Raw genomic sequence first — 20,967 nt, forward strand, 5'->3', positions numbered from 1 at the left:
GGCTCCTCACTGGTGATGCTGCCGGAGCAGCAGGAGCTGGGAAAGGGCCGGGGCTGAGCTTGAGCCTCCTCGTCGGGTCCCTTCCACCCCTCTCCAGGGATGTCTCGGGGCTGCTGCAGCCGCCGCAGCCTCCGCAGCCTGCGCTGATGCCTTCACCTTCTAGCAACATCCACGGAGGGAGGGACTGTACCATTCCCAGCCGGCAGCACAGGGGAAGCCGGGATAGAAACGGCTAAAACGGGAGCGAGCGGCCAGCAGGAGCGGTGTGGAGGATGCAGGGACACGGAGTGGGAAGCAGCAGTACAGGGGATGCGGGACTCGGGGCTGGGATGGCAAAAAGGAAGGAGATGGGAAGGATGCTTTGCTGCAGCATCCCTGTGCTGCTGCATGGGCTGGGCACAGGACATGGGCTGTCCTGGGGGGCTGGAGGCTCCTGTGGGGCAGGAGAAAGGCCTGAGCTCAACTCCATAACATGAAAGCAGGAGGGAGAAACCACACAAAGCACTGGATCCCTTCCCAGGCTTTGCATGGAGGGGGAAAGAGAGGATAAGGCTCATTTGCCCCATATGCCTTGTCCTCTCTGGAGTGATGCAGCATCACTGGGGGGCATAAGGAGGGTTTGGAGGGGTCCCAGGGCACCCAGCAGACCATAAGCACCATGAAGCCCTGCACTGAAGCAGCGTTATCAACTCAAGCCCATGAAGGAGGCTAAAATGAGAGCCCAACATCCAGTCCGGAGCATCTCCAATGGAAGAAGCACAACGTGAATGAGGCTTTGCCTCCCATGACAGGGTCTAGGGCAGGGATTGGAGTCTCGAGGGCACAGGGAGATGGAGACATCTCCTCTTGCCCCACAGGCAGCAGGCAGGAGGGGGAAAAATGTCTCTTTACACAGTGAACTGCTTCATATGGGCAGAAAACCTGCCCAGGACAGAGGAAGAGGCAGTACAAACACAGCACACCCTCTACCCAAACACACGAAGAGACAGGCTCGTGATGGAGGAGAGCCGTCAGCAGAGCCTTGCGCTGGGTTCCCACCAATGAAAGCACCGTTCTGGGACCACGCTCAGGCTGGGAGCTGTGCCCCTGTATCTCCATATCCCCCCTCTGCTCCTGCCCTAGCCCCTCCAAGTCTTTAGTGCTCGTCATGCCATGAACATCACACCTCAAATGAGCTTCCCAGGTCTGTAATACAGGTACAAGAATTTAATCAGTTTATCTGCTCACTCGTACCAGTTCAAGCCCATGCAGAAGGGGCTAAAGGGACCATGAGCATCATGAAGCCCCTGCATTGAAGCAGTGCTATCAATTCAAGCCCATGCAGAAGGGGCTAAAGGGACCAGGAGCATCATGAAGCCCCTGCACTGAAGCAGTGCTATCAATTCAAGCCCATGCAGAAGGGGCTGAAGGGACCAGGAGCATCATGAAGCCCCTGCACTGAAGCAGTGCTGTCAACTCAAGCCCATGCAGAAGGGGCTAAAGGGACCATGAGCATCATGAAGCCCTTGCATTGAAGCAGTGCTATCAATTCAAGCCCATGCAGAAGGGGCTAAAGGGACCATGAGCATCATGAAGCCCCTGCACTGAAGCAGTGCTGTCAATTCAAGCCCATGCAGAAGGGGCTAAAGGGACCACGAGCATCATGAAGCCCCTGCATTGAAGCAGTGCTGTCAATTCAAGCCCATGCAGAAGGGGCTAAAGGGACCAGGAGCATCATGAAGCCCCTGCACTGAAGCAGTGCTGTCAATTCAAGCCCATGCAGAAGGGGCTAAAGGGACCATGAGCATCATGAAGCCCCTGCATTGAAGCAGTGCTGTCAATTCAAGCCCATGCAGAAGGGGCTAAAGGGACCACGAGCATCATGAAGCCCCTGCATTGAAGCATGAAAAAGGGCTTGGCTGCACTTCAAGCACCCTAAGCAGAGTGTGCAAGGGAAGGAGGTTGAAAAGCCCATCCCCATGCTCCGCTCCCACAGAGCAGAGGCAATGGAGGGGTTAAGAGGGAAGCATGAGCTGGAAGTGAAAGAATGCAGCCCAGCAATGCAGAGCTGGCAGCGGCAGAGCCCAGCCCCAGCTATTCAAGTGCACAGGGGCTGCAAAAACTTGTCAGGGTTATTCAGAGCCAGTGAAGGGAACCACAAGCTCCTCAAGGGCTTTCGTTCCACTCTGGGCTGAGCAGAGGTGTAAAACTGGGCAGGTCCCCAGCCAGGGACAGAAACTGAAGCTGAGGAAGCTGGGCTGGGCTCGTGGTGCCCCTTCAAGCACTGCATGAACCAAGGGGTCAAGGGCTTGGGAACTGAAACTGCAGCTGACGCATGGCATTCGGGTGAGAGGAGACACCCACGGCCTTAACTCATCGCCTGCAGCCCATGAAGAGGGGCTAAAGGGTCGGCGAGCATCGTGAGGCCCCAGCGCTGAAGCAGTGTTCTCAGTTCAAGCCTGTGAAGGAGGCTAAAGGGGGAGCCCAGCATCCAGCCCTGAGCATCTCCAAGGGAAGAAGAACAAAGGGAAGCCAGGTTCTTTGGCGGGATAATGCAGGACCCCACGTGCTCCATCCCCAGGTGAAGATGCAGCAAAGAGCTAAAATGCTGGGTCTGGAAGAGGAAAAACCCTCAGCAAAGAGGAGCAGGGGGCATTGCCCACCACAACACAGCCCCCTCCACCACCCTGTGCTCCACAAGCCCATTCCCACCCCGCGGGCTCTCAGTCTTCCCTCACCCCAGACAAATCCAACAGCAACAAGGAATGTTTCCAGGGGCTCTGAGAAACCATCATGGAAGATGAGCTGGGAGAGCCTGGGGGCTGCAAGGCTTGGGGCGAGTCTCATCTCTGCCATGGAGAAGACAAGGACGATGCTGCCCAACTGATAGCACTGAAAAGCAGAACCCTTCAGCCCATGCAGGGAGCATCCTTCTCCGCCAAAGAAGCTGCTCCAAGCCTGGTTCTTTGCTTCCCTGTTTGAGCTGGAAGCTCTTAAATGTGCCAAGAATGTAATTAAATCATAGAATCACAGCATGGTTTGTGTTGAGCGGACCTTAAAGCTCACCCAGTTCCTCCCCTCTGGCAGGTTAAAGCCATTCCCCTCGGCCTGTCCCTACATCCCTTGTCCAAAGCCCCTCTCCAGGTTTCCTGTAGCCCCTTTAGGCACTGGAGCTGCTCTAAGGTCTCCCCTCAGTGATGATGGCATCATCTGAGAGATGCAATGGGAGGGTGAGTGCGCACAAGAGGAGAGCCCAGGCTGTGATGCTCGCACACAACAACCATTCAGCATCCCCCTTCCCACTCCCTGACGGTCCCCGTGTCCAGCTCAGCATCGGGATGGAGCAGCCCCATCCTCCTGCACACAACCGCCTTCAATCCTCTGCAAAGTCAATGGTGAAGGCCTCACCCTGCCAAATCCAGCAGGGATTTCACAGGGATTAAAGCAACTTTGCTGAACATTCAATCACACCAAAAACAAGGTGAAGGAAACCTGATGGGATAATTAAGGGATCTGCTGCATCAACAGGCACGGTGGCACACCCAGGAGCCCTCTGTAAAGCTGCTTTCCTGCAGCCCCAGGGGGATGTCCTGTGTCTCAACCCCCCCGCTGGCACCCAATGCTCTGCCATGGGCTCGAAATCCAAACTCCATGTGAAAAGGGAGGAATTTACCCCAGGCTCTCAGGCTGCTGAGTTATCCATGGATTATTCATGGTGAATCCGCCACCAGGCCTGGAGATTAAGATGAAAGCTGCGAACATCAGGGCGTGCATGAGGAGGTGTTAAGGATAAAAGCAATAAAAATGCCCTTATTCCATGGGCATTCCTAGAGGAGCAAAGCCAAACCCTCATCTCCATCCTGCCAGCAGCCCCAGCTTGGGTTGGAAAGGACCTTAAAGCTCATCCAGTTCCAAGCCCTGCCATGGGCAGTGGCCCCTTCACTAGCGCAGCTTGCTCCAAGCCCTCACCATGCCATATGAGGAGCTGGACAAGCCAGAACCATTTGGGATGGGATGCTCTTAGTGGCCTCTGCAGTGTTAGTCTCTAACTCAAGCCCTGAGAGCCAACACTGTTGCCTGAGCTAAAACCACCCCAAACCAAACCGCAACCTTCCATCACCCCCTTTAGTGTTCCACTGCCTGAAGATGCTCCTGCAACCTGTACCCAGCTGAGTTCTCTTTAAGCCTCAGAAAGGCTTTTTAACTAGCAAGGGCTCAAACCCCAGCGATGGGCAGATATTGGGGACCATTCAATGAGTCTCTTGAGCTCTTTGCCCATGTGAGGGGCTGAGAGAGCCCCAGGGTTTGGGTTCTTGGAGGAATTCACCCTGGTTTGGTTCAGGGACTCTGGAGCTGTGATTTTGGTGGATCTCAAGTAACAGGGTCCCAGCGCTGAGGTTTAAACCTAACCAGAAGCGAAACGCGTGATGCCCACGGAACCCATCAGGGAGCAACCACCCCACACGTGTGTGCTCCAACTGGGCGAGCAGATAAACACGGCGAGGAGGCACTGCCCAGGATTACGCTGCTCAGGAGCGCGTTGCACTCATCGCTGCCAGAAGGACGTGTTCTCAGCACCGGCGTGTGCACAGGGTGCTGTGAAATGAGAGGAATTGCATAAGTATGCAAACCTGCCCCACGGGGACGGGGGGGGAACAGAACAGGTTTCGGTGACACTTGGAGTAACACCTTCATGCCACTGTGCAGCTGCTTCTTTAAGCTCTTAGGAAGGAACTTGATGGAACGCCAGCCAGGGATGCACACAGGAATGCGAAGCATCCTCATGAGACTCCCCCCAAGGAGTGACCCTGGTGGTGCTGCTGCAGCTGACACCAGCACCCAGGCAGTCATCATAGGATGGTTAGGGATGGAAAGGACCTTGAGATCATCTCAGGTCTACATAAGATGGAGGGAAAGAGCTCCCGTATGTGTGTGCTTGGTTGCATCCCCAGATGGAGGGAATCCTGCCCCTTCGCTCTGCTCCCATGAGAACCCTCTTGCAGCACTGTGTGCAGTGCTGGGGTCCTCGACATAAGGACATGGAGCTGCTGGAGCAAGCCCAGAGGAGGCCATGAGGATGAGCAGAGGCTGGAGGCCTTTTGGCACCGGCAGAGAGTGCCCATTGACAGCAAGAGCTATGGGGCAGGCAGCACCTCCTCATGACCACGCAACAGCTCTGGGCTGATGGTGACATTGCACTTGCCAAGTTCATGTCTATAGGGTCAGGATGAAGTTGAGTCTTGAGTTGAAGCCACCTCTGAGCCTCTGTGTTCAGATCCCAGCTCCAAGATCCACCAAACTGGAGGCAGGACCAGCTTCTTGACTTTAAACTGCCTGTTTGATTTAATGGCTGGGAGGGTCTGACATCTCTCCTGGCTTTCTGTGTGCCTGCTGCACTACAGCCTTAACTGAGCCCTTTTTCCCCCTCTATGGACCACAAAGTTTCTTGCACTGCTCCCCTTATCTGGCTGTACAAGGACCATGGCACTGACCATGCATCCTCACACACCTCCTCACCACACGCACCAGCAGCTCCCCAGGAACAACCATAGAATCAACTGGGTTGGAAAAGACCTTCAAGCTCACTCAGCCCAACCATTGCCCAGCGCTGCCAAGGCCATCCATGGCACTGAGGGCCTCGTCTACACTGAGATAACAGCCTCTTCTCAAAGGTAAGGCTGCCAGGCACACTCCTGCCTCCCTGCCAGCCAAGATCAGGAGATAGCAGCCATAGAAGTCCTGCAGCCCAGGTGAGCAGTCAATAAACTGGTACCCACAGCACTGATGGGGAGATAACACAGGTATTGCAACAGCTCTGCAATCCCTTCTATGATGAACATCTCAGATCCATGGGGCTGCAGAAGACAGGGCAGGAGGGGACAGGGGATGTTTCTAGAGCCACTGGCAGGACCAATCCCTGGTAGTATCTAACCTGGCTTTTAAATTCCTAAATCCAATAGAATTACATGAAGAAAGACACTCAAATCCCTTTTTCTTCCTGGTCTTCAGCTCCATTACTTCTGATTTACATAAGAATGAGGAACCCGGTGAGAAGGCCACTGGATGCTCTCCATCAATGCCACCGCACTGATGTCAAAGCCATGTCCCCACTTTACACCCGCTGGGAAGTTTGGCTCATTAGATGTGATTTGTTTGGCAAACATAGCACTGGGCATCCAGCAAGGGTGAAGCTGAGGTCTCCTGCTCAGCTCCGTCACCTGAGGGTGATGGTGCAATCGGGTTGGTTTTAACCAAGGTAATATTCATGCCTGGGTAAGTAGCAAAGAGCTTCCAAGACCCAGCAAGGCCATGGGGTCTATCTCGCTTCTCTGGGTATCCTGGTGTCTGGCTTTGTTTGGTTAGAATCATGGAATGGTTTGGGTTGGAAAGGACCTTAAGACCATCCAGATCCAACTTCTTTTTATGGATCCAAGAGAAGAAATATGAGTTGTTTTCCCATCAAGGTTGATGTAAAATATTCCGTGCCCTGGTTTTGAACTTCAGCACTCAAACAAGGGAAGAACGCTCTCCTTTCCTCACCCCTTAAGGCATGATGACAGGGAGGTCATCACCTAACTCAGCCCTGTCTCTGACCTCGTAGTATGATGGGATTGTCCATATCTTACCAAGTCTCTCTGCAGAGGCAGAAACCATGGCTCCTGGTTGTGGATAGTCTGGGATGCGTTGTTAGCCAAAGAAAAGTGATCCTTTCCTATATATCTATAGGTACTTCCATAGCAAACCACAGGGAGAAAGAATTAACCTCCTGCCTTGGTGCTGCACAGAGACCATGATGGGCTGGAAGGCTTCATGGTCTTCACCCGTGTCAGGTTTTCACATGGCCACCAGAAACGTGCCCTGTTCCTGATGGTTCCCATCACCCGGCTCCACCAAGCAGAGTCTACCTTGACTAAGACCCTGGGCAAACATTCAGGACTGAACTTGCAGGTCCTTCTCCTAACGCCAGGCCCAGTTCCTGGCCCGCGCTCAAGCTCAATTCATTGAAGTCAGTGAAGGAAATCAGGGCTGCTTTAATCCTTTGGCTTCAACTAAAACAAGAACAACAAACACTGCAAGAGCCAGAAGTTCTGCTTGAAGAAGGATTTAGGATTTGGCCTGAAATGCCGGAAAAGGTGCTGAATTTTCGCTCTTGGTGCTTTGGATGAACGTCCTTTTGGTGCAATGTGATAATGGGAGAACAGAACTTCTCCTGGTGGTCACCTTGCTTTTGGGAATACACTGTCCTCTGCCCATTCTGCAACCAGGAGGGGGACAGAGGTAAGACTTCCCTGGGACATCAGTGACACGCAATTGAAACTGTGCCTCGGTTTACACTGCAGCAAGAGCTTTGTGCTGCATCCCACCACAGAACAGCCTGGAGCTAAAGGGGAGCTTAATCCTCTCCCTCAATGCCCTGGAGCAGGAATCTCTATCACCATCCTGCAGTGATTTACAAACTCAGTTATAGGAGAAGGGACCTGTGGGGTCTCACAGCCCATGAGGGTCAGGACATTCAGGGTGGGAAGGTCCCAGAGCCAAGCTAATGCTGCTGGTGCTTTGATTCCCAGGTGAGGTGTGTCTGCCCCTGCTGATCCCATCCCAAAAGCATTTGTATCCTCATCCCCATCTGCTCTGCTTCTCCAAGTGTCCTGGCAGCCTGCGGCTCCTCTGGATGGGGACAAAAGCACCGACACATCCATTTATCCAGGCAGTGAGCAGAAAACCTTAACTGAGCAACAGGATTAGTCCCGATACTAGAAGTAAGGTTTATTCCTTCTTATTCTTTGCCTTCCTTTCCTTTAAAGGCTTCCCTGAGAGAACTCTTAGAAGTAGCATTTTCAGCTTTCTTGGACACAAAACGTGTATTTTGATGAAGAGCAGAGCCAAGAACGGCCAGGTTTGGGTAAAGGTTTATCCCAAGACTTAGTCCCGCTGTGGATTCTCCAGTGTCTAATACAAAGGGCGCTTGCTGCCATGGGTACAGGTTGTCCATTTGGCTCTCGGAGATGACAAGGGAGATGTCTGAGGAGTTCTCTAACACCCAGAAAAGAGCAAGAACCGGAGCTTTCGGTGAGGTCTGGGCAGCACAAGCACCTCCTGCGGCGGATCGGATCCAAGCAGGAAAACTTGCTGTTGTTTATGCAATAAATCTTTCCTTCCCTGTGGCTCGGAGGTATTTTCGATGGAATGGAGATACCTGTGCGATGTTTGTGCTTTCCTGAAAGCCAGGGAAGCAGAGATATCTGAGCCATCTAAGGCACTTGAGAAGCGAGCGGTTGTGCAAGCTCAGCTCCCTTGCTTACAAAATGGTCTTAAAGAACGGGTTACCAGGCCGTTTTCTGCCACGGGGATGCTTCAACCAACACTCTTAATGGGCATTTGCATTTGGTCCCGGGGAGAGCCAGTAACGCTGTTCCAGTCCAAAGGCTGTGGATTCAAAGGTGAAATAATGCACTTCCGCAACCCACTCGGCTTCGCTCTGAAGGATGCTCTTTGATGCTCCTAACGTTCAGCGCGGTTGGTGTAAGGTGTAAAGCCACGTGTGGCAGCACCCGCAGGTCCAGGAACCCCTCCTAGACACAAGCAGAGCTTCAGCAAGACAGTACCAAGCTCCGGTCTCCTGTTTCTCCAAGCACATAGCAGGATGCGTGGCCATGGCATTGTGCAGCCAGGCAGGAAACCTTGGCTCTGCCAATGCCTGGCATTAACATCAGCAGCATCTGGCTCCGTGCTGTGGATCCCTGTCTGTTGAACCAGCAGGATTACAGCCATTGCAGTGCTAGAGATGCCAGGGTGAAAGCTGGGATGTGTTATTCCTGCTGGGAAGCAGCATCTCACAGAGGTTTGCTCTGCCCCACAGTGAAGACCACGCTAAGAGACATCCTGCTTAGCAAGACCCAATGCGGCACCAATCCTTTCATCGTGGTACATAGCAGAAACCCACATCCACACCACAAACACCTCAAAGCCCATCTCAAAGAGCTGCAATGGATTTTGCTGGATGCAAGCGAAGCCCATGAGGCTGCATTAGACTTTTAAGTCTGGTTTAAGATGAAGATTAGCTCAGCGCTAATCCTGCTTACTTCTCTTTCCTTTTAATTAGCCTCCATTAAGCACTGCTACCTCACAATTCCCTCGCCATGAATAGATATTAATCAAATAGGATATCAGCTCCACTTAATCACCCATATTTGCTCTTTGCCATTCCCTGCACTAATAACAGCCTTCATTGGTAGCCTGACATAACTACGCCTTGAGTAACACTGAGCTCTCCGGTCTGTACCAGGCACTCAGGAGCGTGCAGGCTGGAGGTGACCATGGGTTTGTCATCCATCAGCACCCCAGATTTAGCCTCATAACCTGTTCTATGAGGTTGGCTTCACTGCTGGCAAGCCAGAGGCCAGAGCAATGCTGTGGTGAGCCAAAGGCCCTGAGGAAGCCCAAGAGGATTCCCAGAGGAACAGGTTTCTTAGGACCATATCCCATCTCCTTCAGACTCATCCATGGACCTGACTTGTTCTCCCCATGAACTTTCCCTCTTTAAGAGCGGTATTCCCATGAGCATCCTTTAAAAGAGAAGACAAGAATAGAATGAAATAGGATAGGATAGAACAGAAGTTTAAAGGCTGAACCAGATGATCGCTGAGGTTCCTTCTAATTCCCTGTGAGTCAATGAGATTAGTTCAGTTAGAAGGGACCTGCAACCATCATTTAGTGTAATTGTCACCCGTCTGCACTGGAGGGAAGAACAGGCCTTCACACATCCTTATGGATCCCCTCCAACTTGCGATATTCCATGATTCTGTGATAAAATTCGGGCAATATGGAAAACTTTACACCAACCTTTCACGTCAGTTTGGTGGCCCTTGCAGGGGAAGCTGGCTGTGGGACAGTGGCAGCCTTTGTCAGAGCCAAAGAAAGAACTCTCAGTTCGGGTGCTCTGCATCCCTCTGGAATGAAATGGCCTTTCCAGCTCCAGCTCTACCCTAGGGCAGTGCTCCTTCCAGCTTTGAATAGCTACAGAGGCTGCTAAGGAAAGGGAAGAAGAAACAAGTGCTGCCTTTCCAGCGAACCCTCCAACCCCAATGACACAGGGAGCAAAAGGCTTTACAGGCATAGAATCATGGAATGGTTTGGGTTGAAGGCACCTTAAAGCTCCTCCAGTTCCAACCCCTGCCACAGGCAGGGACACCTTCCACTAGAGCAGCTTGCTCCAAGCCCCATCCAACCTGGCCTTGAACACTGCCAGGGATGGGGCATCCAAACCTTCTCCATTCAACCCATTCCAGTGCCCCACCACCCTCATGGGGAACAACTTGTGCTTTATATCTAACCTGAACTCCCCCTGTTCCAGTCTGAACCCATCACCCCTTGTCCCATCGCTCCAGTCCCTGATGCAGGTCCCTCCCCAGCATCCTTGTAGCCCCCTTCAGGCACTGGAAGCTGCTCTGAGGTCCCCACGCAGCTTCTCTGCTCCAGCCCCAGTGTTCTCAGCCTGGCTCCATGCGGGAGCTGCTCCAGCCCCTGATTGTCCTCGTGGCCTCCTCTGGCCTTGCTCCAACAGCTCCATGTCCTTCTTATGCTGAGAATCACCCAGGAATGGGCAAAATGCTTAACGGGTAAATGTGCTGTAAGCAATGAAAGAATAGGGAAAACAGACTTGTTGGGCAATTACTGGATGGTTTGAGGTGAATAATGATGCTCCAGGGAAGGAAACATCATTCCTGTTCCGGGGATTAACACCAAGAAGTCAAAAGGCATTTCTGAGGAGCTGAGTGGGCCACTGGCAAGCAGCCGGTTCTGCAGCTCATGTCACTGCTTCACACCAGCATTTCCTTCCTGACAGTCATTTCTTGGGCCTGGGTCCCATTTCTCTGGGTAGGAAACCTGCACCCAGGCTGTTAAAACCTGGTACTCTGAGGAATCGAGCTGTAGTAAGTGACTTGGAGTTTTGTGCGTCCCTTCTGTATCCCATTTGCCGGGGTAAATCACAGCCCGCATCCTGTGGTTCAGCATCCAGCTCTAGCTTTGTAGAAACCCCTTGGCTTTCTCTCCTCTCTGTGCTGCAGGTGGTAGAGCTTGGAAAAGAAAGGAGCACCAAGTACCTGTAGGGATAGGTCCCCTAGTAAGAAAGCGAAGGAGAAAGGGAAGTGTTTCATGGCATTGCTCAAGGCTGATTTATGACCTCCCAAGGGTGGCCAATGCTGCATTCCCCGGCTTTAATAGAAGGGGCAGGGTCTGATGCTCCCTCAGCTGGAACACACATGAGAAAAAGCCTCAGGTTTCCTAGGACCACATTCCCATCTCCTTCCACTCGGGATCTTTCACCCCCTGCATCCATATTATACACATTGTCCCTCAGCATCCCCTACGGACGCAGCCGCTCTGGTAGCACCTGCCTGAAGATCCCGCAGGCAGGGTCAGTCCTTGCCGTCTCCAGCTCCATGATGTGGGAATTGCGATCCATAGCCTTCACCCGGGCTGTCTTTGCAGAATTCCTGGCAACGTTGGTCTTCATCCTCTTTGGCCTGGGCTCCGCTCTCAACTGGCCCTCAGCTTCCTCCCCAAGCATCCTGCAGATCGCGCTGGCTTTCGGCTTGGCCATCGGCACGCTGGTCCAAGCCTTGGGGCACATCAGCGGAGCCCACATCAACCCAGCAGTGACCGTGGCTTGTCTCATCGGCTCCCAGGTCTCCTTCCTCCGTGCAGTCTTCTACGTGGTGGCCCAGCTCCTGGGGGCCGTGGCAGGGGCTGCAATCCTACACGAGATCACCCCGGCAGACTCCCGGGAAGGCTTGGCCATCAACAAGGTAAGAGCTCAGCCCATAGATGAGCTTGGAAGGGAGCAGGAAACATTGGGATGGGCTTTGGGGAAGGCTGAGGGGTGTGGAGAAGGGGTTTGTGGCCAGCAAAACCCTCTTTATTCAGTGTTGGGTAGAAAGCCTCTGTCAGCTATAGACCAGCACCATGCAGCAAGGGTCCACCCAGGAGCAGGGATGAAGGGCAGGACTGCAGGATGCTCCCTCCGCTTTTTAGGACTAAAACCAGAGGTATGATCCAGCTGCCCACATAGACACCTTCCTTAAAAGACAAAGCCACCCTTATCTCAGTTTTATTTAGGGCCCAGGAGCTGGATTGGGATGAAACCATATGATTAGGGAAAGACATGACCTAAAGTATCACCTCTCCATTCCTCTTGCCCTGCGCTCATCCCACTTCCCAGTCTTCATGTGTGTGTAGGCAGCCTTTTCTCCTCTATCAGCAATGCCACTGTTTGCAGGCTGTGCTGCCAGATTCCCAACAATGGGAATGCCATGTGTTAGGTCTAAATCCCAGATTTTCAATAGCTAGCACTGCTCATTCAATTGGTTCCAGTTGTGAAGGAATGGCCACACCAGATCCTGGTTCATCCCAGTGCCTGCTCACAGGTGCCCAATGCCAGCAGCATCACAAGGATCCCAGTCCGGATGCATGCAGGGAAGAAAAGAAACCAGGGAACTTTAGGAAGCCTTAAGGGGACTCCCCAGTGGTACCTCCACCTCCAGCATCCCCCTTCCTCAGTGATGCACTTAAAAACTTAAACTCCAGGTGAGGGGAAAGGAATTCAGAAGTCACAGGGTTCGTATCTCGTCTCCATGCCCCACCACTCCTCTTCAGGCAGCTCTGCCTCCTGTAGAGATGCCCATGGACCAGCATCACCCAAACCCAAGCTGAGCCACGCAGGCAGGCAGCTTTGGGTGTACTTTAAGAAGCAGCACACGGACATCCCCTTTCTTGCAGTAGGGAGGCAGTGCCAGGGCCCAGCTTCGCTGCCAAAGAGATTAAGAGGGTTGGAAAAGGGATTGGGGATTAATCTGAGCAAGGTGATTTAGACTGATAATAGCTGAGGCTTAATAAACCCAATAAAGCAAGAAGGGGTTTGAAGAGAGGCTTTCAAAGTGCCCAGCTTAGTTGGTTTACGGCTTAAATCACCTGGAAGAGGGAATAGGGATTTTCCTTCTTTCTCCTGTGGGCTGCTCCCCATGTAGCTGCCTGCACAGATTATCCTTAATACAAAGGGGGAATATTGGAGAGGAGAGCAAGAAAGACCTGGATCTTGGCCAGGAGGGCAATTGCCACCTCAAGCCACCACTGAGCAAAGAAAGGGGTGGGATGTGCCATAGGCTGGGGAAGTGAAGGGAAACAGAGGGAAGCAGTGCTGCCAGCTCCAGATGTGCACATCCGGATGTCAGATCCATCCAGATGTGGCTGCAGAACCACCAAGGAGCAATAAAGTGCCAGAAAGCAGAGCTGGAGAAGAGCGGATGCAGCCAGGCCCAGCTTCAGCTCAAATCCTGCCAGTCCAGAAAATGTGGGGAGGGGGGACGGGAATGGGGTTTTTGATGCCAAACCCCTTCTTTTTGATGCCAAACCCCTTCTTTTTGACATTTTCCAACTTCTAAACTTTCCCAAGAGGCATTTTGCATTTTAAATATGAGAAAAAGGAATAAATAATTCCTAGAGGGAAAAAAAAAAGAACAGGGGAAAAAAAATCCCCATAGGAATGCCAATAAATAAACCATTTCCTGGTCAATCATTTTCCTTTTAGGTGGGAATTTTTTTTCCCTCCTTTTCATATTGATGCCAAAATCCCACCTATTCCCTGTGTCTATTTGGTCCCTCTTGGGTTTTCCCCACACACGTTCCCAACCCACTCACCAAATGCTTGTCCCCGAGACACTTTTTTCCTCCCCTTCAGCTGCACAACGAGACAACCACGGGGCAGGCAGTGACCGTCGAGCTCTTCCTCACCTTCCAGCTCGTCCTGTGCATCCTTGCTTCCACGGATGAACGCCGGGAGGACAACCTGGGCTCTCCTGCCCTCTCCATTGGCCTCTCTGTTGCTGTGGGACATCTCCTTGGGGTGGGTAGAATGGGCTAAAATGGGCTAAAACTCAATGGTTTCGGGTTATCTTTGTGTTTATGCCCAAAGCCTGCCCGGCTGCTTGCTCCGGGTTGGATGGGGAGGTGTAACCCATGTGGTGCCCATGGCTTTCCAGTGGATAGAGGAGGAAAACCACACCAAAGCTGCAGCAGAGCCATAGCCTGAGCTCTGCTTTTATGGGGCAGGAAAACACTGACCCTGCTGGGTTTGCTGCTCCTTGAGTCCTACAGGGAGCAACAAAGGATCAGTGGGGTCTTCTGCCCCAGAGTGAATGTGTTAGAAGCTGAGGCACTCATGATAAGACTGGGAAGTATTTGGGAGGGACACCCAGGGAAATCCCTCCTGGATGAGACCAAAACAGCTCCAAACACTCCCAGCCTCTCAGTGCACGTAGTAATGAGAACCATGGAATCATAGACTGGTTTGGGTTGGAAACGACCTTAAGATCATCCAATTCCATCACCCACGGGCAAGGACACCTTCCACTAGAGCAGCATGCTCCATGGCCCATCCAACCTTGCCTTGAACACTGCCAGGGATGGAGCAGTCACCACTCCTTCGAGCAATGCTTACACTGCATCTTCCATCCTTACCACTCTGCAACCCATGCATCTATGGGACTATTCTCCTACCCTCAGTGGCAAGGAGCAGCAGCTTGCTCCAGGACTGGGCACAGCAGGAGCGTGTCCTCACGCTTCTTGTCATGCTGCAGGGCACGTCACCCAGCCTAGAGCCGGGTTGCACCATGCTCGTGCTTGCACAGAAGATGCAACCGTGTTGACTCAGGTGGTGGAAGCTGCAGGAGCATCCCTTTTCCTGGAATGGGCACGCTGGGGGGGTGAAGCAGCAGCTCAGGGAATGAATCAAAACCACACCAGGATCATGTGAAAGGGTCAATGTTAACAGCAAACCTGTGTTCCTCTGCAGATCCGTTACACTGGCTGCTCCATGAATCCAGCCAGATCTTTTGCCCCTGCTGTGATAGTCGGAGACTTCAGTGACCACTGGGTAAGAGCTGGGTCTATGCCTTGTTCCAATGGGATGAGCCCCTCCAGATTAGCACTATTCCTCGAAACCTACAGAGCCAGGCACATTCCTGGCATTTCCACACCAGCTCCGGCTCGGAAAGAGATGTAGAGATTAGCAAAACGAGGTGGGGCTGCTGGGTGCTTAACTGGCTTTATCTGAGGGCATTGCAACAGCAGAAGGGTGTGTGGTTTGTTGACCGTGACTTAGCCAAGGAACAAATGGAGAGTGGAGCTCTTCTTGCCGGTCCTGGAGACCTTTCCTGGTTCCACTTGGATCTAGGTGTACATTTTCCACCAGTTCCTTTAGGAACACTCCCATGCGTTTCCATTTTGGAGCCAGAGCTGTGGTGGTTCAGGTTGATGTGCTCAGAGGTGTCCAGCTCCAGCTGGTAGCCTCCTTTTTGTAGCAGTGTGTAAAGGGGTAGGAAGATGCTTCTGCAGAGGAACCCATGCGCATGATGGCCTATCATTAATGAAGATCACGCAGCTCTCAACAGAAGAGGCTGGTTAGGTGTATTCAGGCACAACAGCAATGGATGGGAGTTCAGGTCAACAGCGATGGCCAAAGCAGAGCTGGCTTCTGCATCTCACTCCCAGTGCATACAGGGCAGGAGGGAGCATAGCCCCCCCGGGCTGCCTTTCAGAGATGCGGGTTTCTCCCGGTCCTCCACACTCAGGCTGGGTTTTAAGCACCCAACTCTTGCCTTTCCCTTTCCCCCAGGTCTTCTGGGTGGGCCCCCTGGTTGGGGCAGCCGCAGCCTCCATCATCTACAACTACATCCTGTGCCCGCAAGCCAAGACCTTCTCGGAGAGACTCGCCATCTTCAAGGGCTTCGAGCCCGAGGAGGACTGGGCAGAGCGCGAGGTCCGGCGGCGGCAGTCGGTGGAGCTGCACTCCCCACAGAGCCTCCCCAGGGGGATGTCCGAGAAGGTTTAACCCAAACATCCCTCCAGGATGAGAGAGGAGCCGGGGAACACTGCATCTGTCCTAGAGCCGGTGCTTGGCCAGTGCCTTGCCTCTCCCCTCTCCCCCTTCACTTCTGCTTCTTCATTTGAGGAACTCAAGTTCCTGGGGAGATGCGCTGGGGTGGTCCAACCCATCTTGTATCGTCCAGCTCTCCCCACGGCCAACAGTTCCCTGATGCTGGGGGGAAATGCCATTAAATCAAAGCCACCAGGAACGAGGACACCGCGATCCAACCCTCCTCCAGCTCCTTCCACGTCTCCCTGGTAGGAGGTAGCGCTCGGTGGAGCTTGTTGCCCTTCGCGAAGGGCTCTGAGGTGCTGTGGGGAGTTGTTATTACAGCCATTTGCTGGGTGTGGAGGTTGCCACCCGATGCCTCATTGCTGTTGAACTCAACTCACCTCTCTCCTGTGTCTTCTGCCTGCCTGGCTGTTTGCACACACACACACTGGAGGGCTCACTCTGGGCCATAAGTATCTCAGAAGCTATAAGTTTGGCTGCTGCAAGGGACCACATTGTCCTTTATCACCCCAGAGATGCCCTCTGTTCACATGGAGGCTTTCCTGAGAAGATGGGGCTGGAAGCATGTCCTTGAGTTCATACTCACCCCACTGGGGAGCTCTTGCAACTGGTCTCTCCTGGGACCTCCTGTTTTTCAGACCAAATCCATCCATGGCTCATTTGTTCATGGACCTGTATTAACCTTTAACTTTGATGCTTCATCTCTCTCTCTCGTTTGTGCTTTCTTTCCTCTGTTCCTGTTCCATCCTGATTCTCAGCTGGGTAGCACAAAGCATTTCAAGAATGATCCTCTCCATCACTTGTTTCCTACAGCCCAGACGCTTTCCATGGCTGCATCACACCAAAGTCTTGTAACCATCCCAACCCCTTTCTTCTGCTATTATGGCCACCATTTAATCCAGTTTCTATGACTGGATTAAATTTCTATGAGTTAGCCTGAAAGCCTGGTTTCCAGCAGGACATCCTACTGCTTTCTTCTGTTGGTGATGTCTCCCCAGCATCGCACCATCACAAAACGTCATCACCACATTCAGGCTTCTTCTGCTGAGGCCATTAATGGAAAACATTCAGTAAGATTGGCCCCAATTCCAGATCATAGGGAACATTAGTGATCATTTTCTGGTTGGACATGAACCACCACCAAATGATGATCTTCTCTTCCTGTCCATCCACTGTGCTCTACTTGTACCAGTCTCCTTCTATTAGATTCATAATTTCCTCTATTCCTCACTGTGGTTTTACTCATCCATCTACTAAAGGCTGTAGTTGGAGGGATAAGGAGTAAACAAAGCTCTGCTCTGACCCAGACAAGGGATCCTCATGGTCTTCATTTCACCACACCAAGTGAAGCTGAGAGCATGGGAGCTCCTGCATCACCTCGTCTGGCTGTCATCTGCTGTCCCTGATGCCACACTGCAAAGCAAAGGGAGAAATTCTATCACAAGCTTTATCTGCTGTAGCCAAGGATCCATTTTACACCTCCAGTCACGTAGTAGTAACGTAACTACCCCCAGAAGGCTGCTATCGAGGTGCAGCAGGTTCAGTGCTGCTTTAACTCATTCCCTGCCACAGCAATGATGTTGATTCTGGTCCTTCGGTTTATTCCTTCAATGGCAAAGGAACATTTGAATGGCATTTTGGAAAAGGCTTTACAATCTATCTGTTCTCAACAATAGGAATTAAAATAATGTCTTAAATCAGAGTGTAAAATTGTATTTAAATCACTGAATATTCAATTTAAAATGTAGTTTTTTAGTATTCAAAGGAAAAACAACCCCTGTATATGTCAGGATAACCGGGAGTAACTTACCCAGGAGTTACCCCTGTCAATACCTGCTCTGTAAGATGCCATCCAGCTGAATCTTTTGGGGTTTTCTTGGCAATGTTCAAGCTATTTACACCTCTCTTTGCCTTCAGATATAAACATTTCACTTCTTATTTACCCTGACAATGTTTCAGACTCTCATAAGCAGTACGGGGCCCAAAAACGGGTTTAAATGCTTAATATTTACTGCACTCTCTAAATAAAGAGCTTTAAATTCACTTTTACTCGCATGTGAATCGAATAGTGACACATTTATGGTCACATAACATAGAGACAGTCACACAAAGTGACCTTCCAGACCTGAAGTCCCACAGCCACCAGTGCAGGCCAGTCCAGCTTTGAGTGTTGCCTTGGGCCAACAGCCTGTTGATGGGCAAAAGTGACATTAAAAGAAGGTTTTATGTTGTTTTATCTTAAAAATAGGACCCGCAAAACAAAGACCATCCCTGCTTCAACACCGCTGGGATGCTGATTCCTGCCCTGGCTGGATTCTGCTCTTGGCACACCAACCCATCTCACTAAACCAGCTTTTCAGATGGCTAAAGCAGCCTAAGTCTTCTTGAGTCAATGAGAAACACGACTTTACCTTCTCTGCAGAGCTGTGTCATTGACTTCAATGACACTTCCAAAACTTGCATGGTCAGGAAACCAAGCCAGTCATTCCAGATTTACACAGTGCAATTCGAATGAGAGGGCAGGATCAGCAACCCAGAAATCAGAGCTGCTGCAGACCAACCTGAGACCTGGCTGAACTGATAACACGGTGTGTTAGAGCTCAACAGGAATGCTTGGAGACAGGATTTGAAGCCATCCAGGCACGCCTGGGTGGTTTCCGTGGGCTCTGCTGTGGTTTTCAGCCTGGTTTTCCAGGAATACAAAGAACCCAGATCAAAATCACACATTTATCCAGAGACAACTCAGTGCAAGAACTTCCAGCTCCAGATCTGGTGCAACGAGGGATGCCATCATCACGGGCTTCTTTAAATCCCAGTCATTCCATACTACCTAAATATGTAGGTTGAGCAATTTCTTCATCCATTTGCTTTGGGTCTCAGAGGCAGAATGGGGTGAAAAAACCACAGACTGGTTTGGGTTGGAAGGGACAAAGATCCCTGCTGCTGCCACAGCTCTGAAAGTCCTGAGGACACCCATAACCAGCTGCTGGCCCATAAGAACTCAACGTATTTCTCTAGATGGGCAGAAATGCAGCTTCTTAATGTCCCCGGTGCAGGTGGCTTCACTGGAAAGGGCTAGACCTGAAAATCAGGACCATGGTTCCCAGCCAAGCTTTCTACTGCGTGATCTCGTACAGGGCTTCTTCCTACCCGGCCCTTTGCTTTCCCTGATACACATTATTATCCCCATGTGACGATTTAATGATGATTTCAGTGCAAGTTAATTATGAAGGATGCTGGTGCTTCCATTGCACACCAGCCCCAAAGCACTTCCATGCACTAGTACACCTCAGAGACCATCCAGTCATTTCTAAGCACAGAGCAGAGCAGCGCTGTTATTAAGCATTAACACTACTCAGCACATTACCCCTATTGACAGCCTCACAGGTTACAAGGTCACTGTGGCCACCGTGCTCAGCACAGGAGCCACCAAAGTCTGGGGACAGCTTCAGGACCAGCTTCAAGCCAAAGCGATAGCACGGCAGTAAGGGACATGGGCGCATCCCTAAACCCCAACAGCTGCATGAGGTTTGAGCTCCAAAGCTCACTCAGGTTACTAGGGGAAGGCAAAAGCCCTGTTGCTCCAGGGCCAGAGAAGGTCACCTTCATCATCACCCTCAGGCCATCAGAGTAATCCCTCTCATAGGGAGCGCAAGCAGATGGAGGGTTAGATAAGAGAAATCCTTGAGAGCCCAGCCTGCAACACCCTTACAGAGACATCAACACTAATCCCACTTCTTTCCTACCACCGTGGCAAGAAGCTGCCCCAGGAACTGAGGATGAGGAGGGCAAAATGTGCTACTCCTTGCTCTACCTTAAATTCCCAGGGCATCTCATTTTTATCCCCATCAGTGGCTTGGCTGCAACCCCCCAAAGCTCAGCCAGCAAGAAACTAACCCAAACTTTCTCCTCTGGCCATCTAATCCCAAATAATCCCAGATTCCAGCAGAAGTACTTGTCTCCTGTTGGTATTATTACTCCTGCTTGTATTATTGCGCCAGTTTTCAGGCCTTTGGTTGAGATACAGAGCCAACGAGGGGGAAAAAGCAAAACCCGAGCTGGGCTGGGTCTCAGCAGCATTTGTAACCCAAATTTGCCGGTCTTTGAGGTTGAACTGAGGAATTTGGGCTGAAATGACACGGAAATAACAAATTAATAGAGCAAATGGAATCAGCAACGTGGGGACGACAGGGACCGACACACGCAGCCACTTAATAACACACACGCCTCCATGGGTGAGGCAGAGCCCGGGGAGGGCCCCAGGCGAGGATGAGGCACCAGTTGCCTTCCTCCCACCCGGGCACGCTGCACCCCAGCCCCACAGTGGGCTCAGTGCTATCCCCATGCAACACGTTGCCCCCAAACCATGGACGGTCAACGTAGGCAATTGTGGTGGGTGCTGATACGAGAGAGGAGGAGGAAGAGGAGGAGGAGGAGGAAGGACACAGCTAAACCTGTCCATGCAAAAAGCCTCCTCATCTTCTTTCCTCCAAAAGCCCAGGGGTGAAACAAGGCATGCGTGACCCCACCACGTAGGTGTCCGTCTGTCAGCAGGTCCCTGCGTAATGCCTCCTCAACATCTTGCCCAATTCCATTCCGTTTGACACATCAAAGGCACTTTTCAGTTCACACAAGCTCCTTGGAGGGCACGCAGCCAGGAAAGAGGAAAAGGAGCCTTCCCAACGCCTGCTCCACACGGTTAGACATCAGAGAAGCCACGCAGGAATGCCCCGGTGAGGAAAGCCTAGCAAACAGCCTCAGGAAAAGAGGGTTTTGCATGGTATGTGGTTAGAGAAACATCTTGTTTCCCTTTGGGAGCCTTCCCCATCGCTCCCTGCCTTATTGGACTGTATCTCCCAGTCAGGAGGATTTTGCTGGGTCATTATCCACCCATTGGGAAGCTGGGAGAGCGTCTTTAACGCTGCCTTTGAGCTGAAGCCATAAAGTCCCGTGGGCAAAGCAGCCGCCAGCAAAACGCATCCACTTCCAAGGGGGATCAGCAGTGGGAGAGCGAGGAAAGGGCTTGGAGGATGGGCACAAGGCGCTTTTGA

The 20,967-nt window shown here is 51.9% G+C and overlaps 1 protein-coding gene across 1 annotated transcript; it reads left to right on the forward strand.

Annotated features, from left to right (window-relative positions):
• Positions 1-11,423: 11,423 nt before the first annotated feature.
• AQP2 (aquaporin 2) lies at positions 11,424-15,868 on the forward strand (the record flags this gene model as incomplete). The annotated part of the gene is made up of 4 exons (XM_080635452.1): positions 11,424-11,789; positions 13,718-13,882; positions 14,831-14,911; positions 15,653-15,868. The coding sequence occupies 4 exons, from the start codon at positions 11,424-11,426 to the stop codon at positions 15,866-15,868; spliced, it is 828 nt and encodes a 275-aa protein (XP_080491578.1).
• Between the last annotated feature and the right edge of the window lie 5,099 nt (positions 15,869-20,967).

The sequence above is a fragment of the Psittacula echo genome (assembly GCF_963264785.1).
Source record: "Psittacula echo genome assembly, chromosome: 27".
NCBI classification, from domain to species: Eukaryota; Metazoa; Chordata; class Aves; order Psittaciformes; family Psittacidae; genus Psittacula; species Psittacula echo.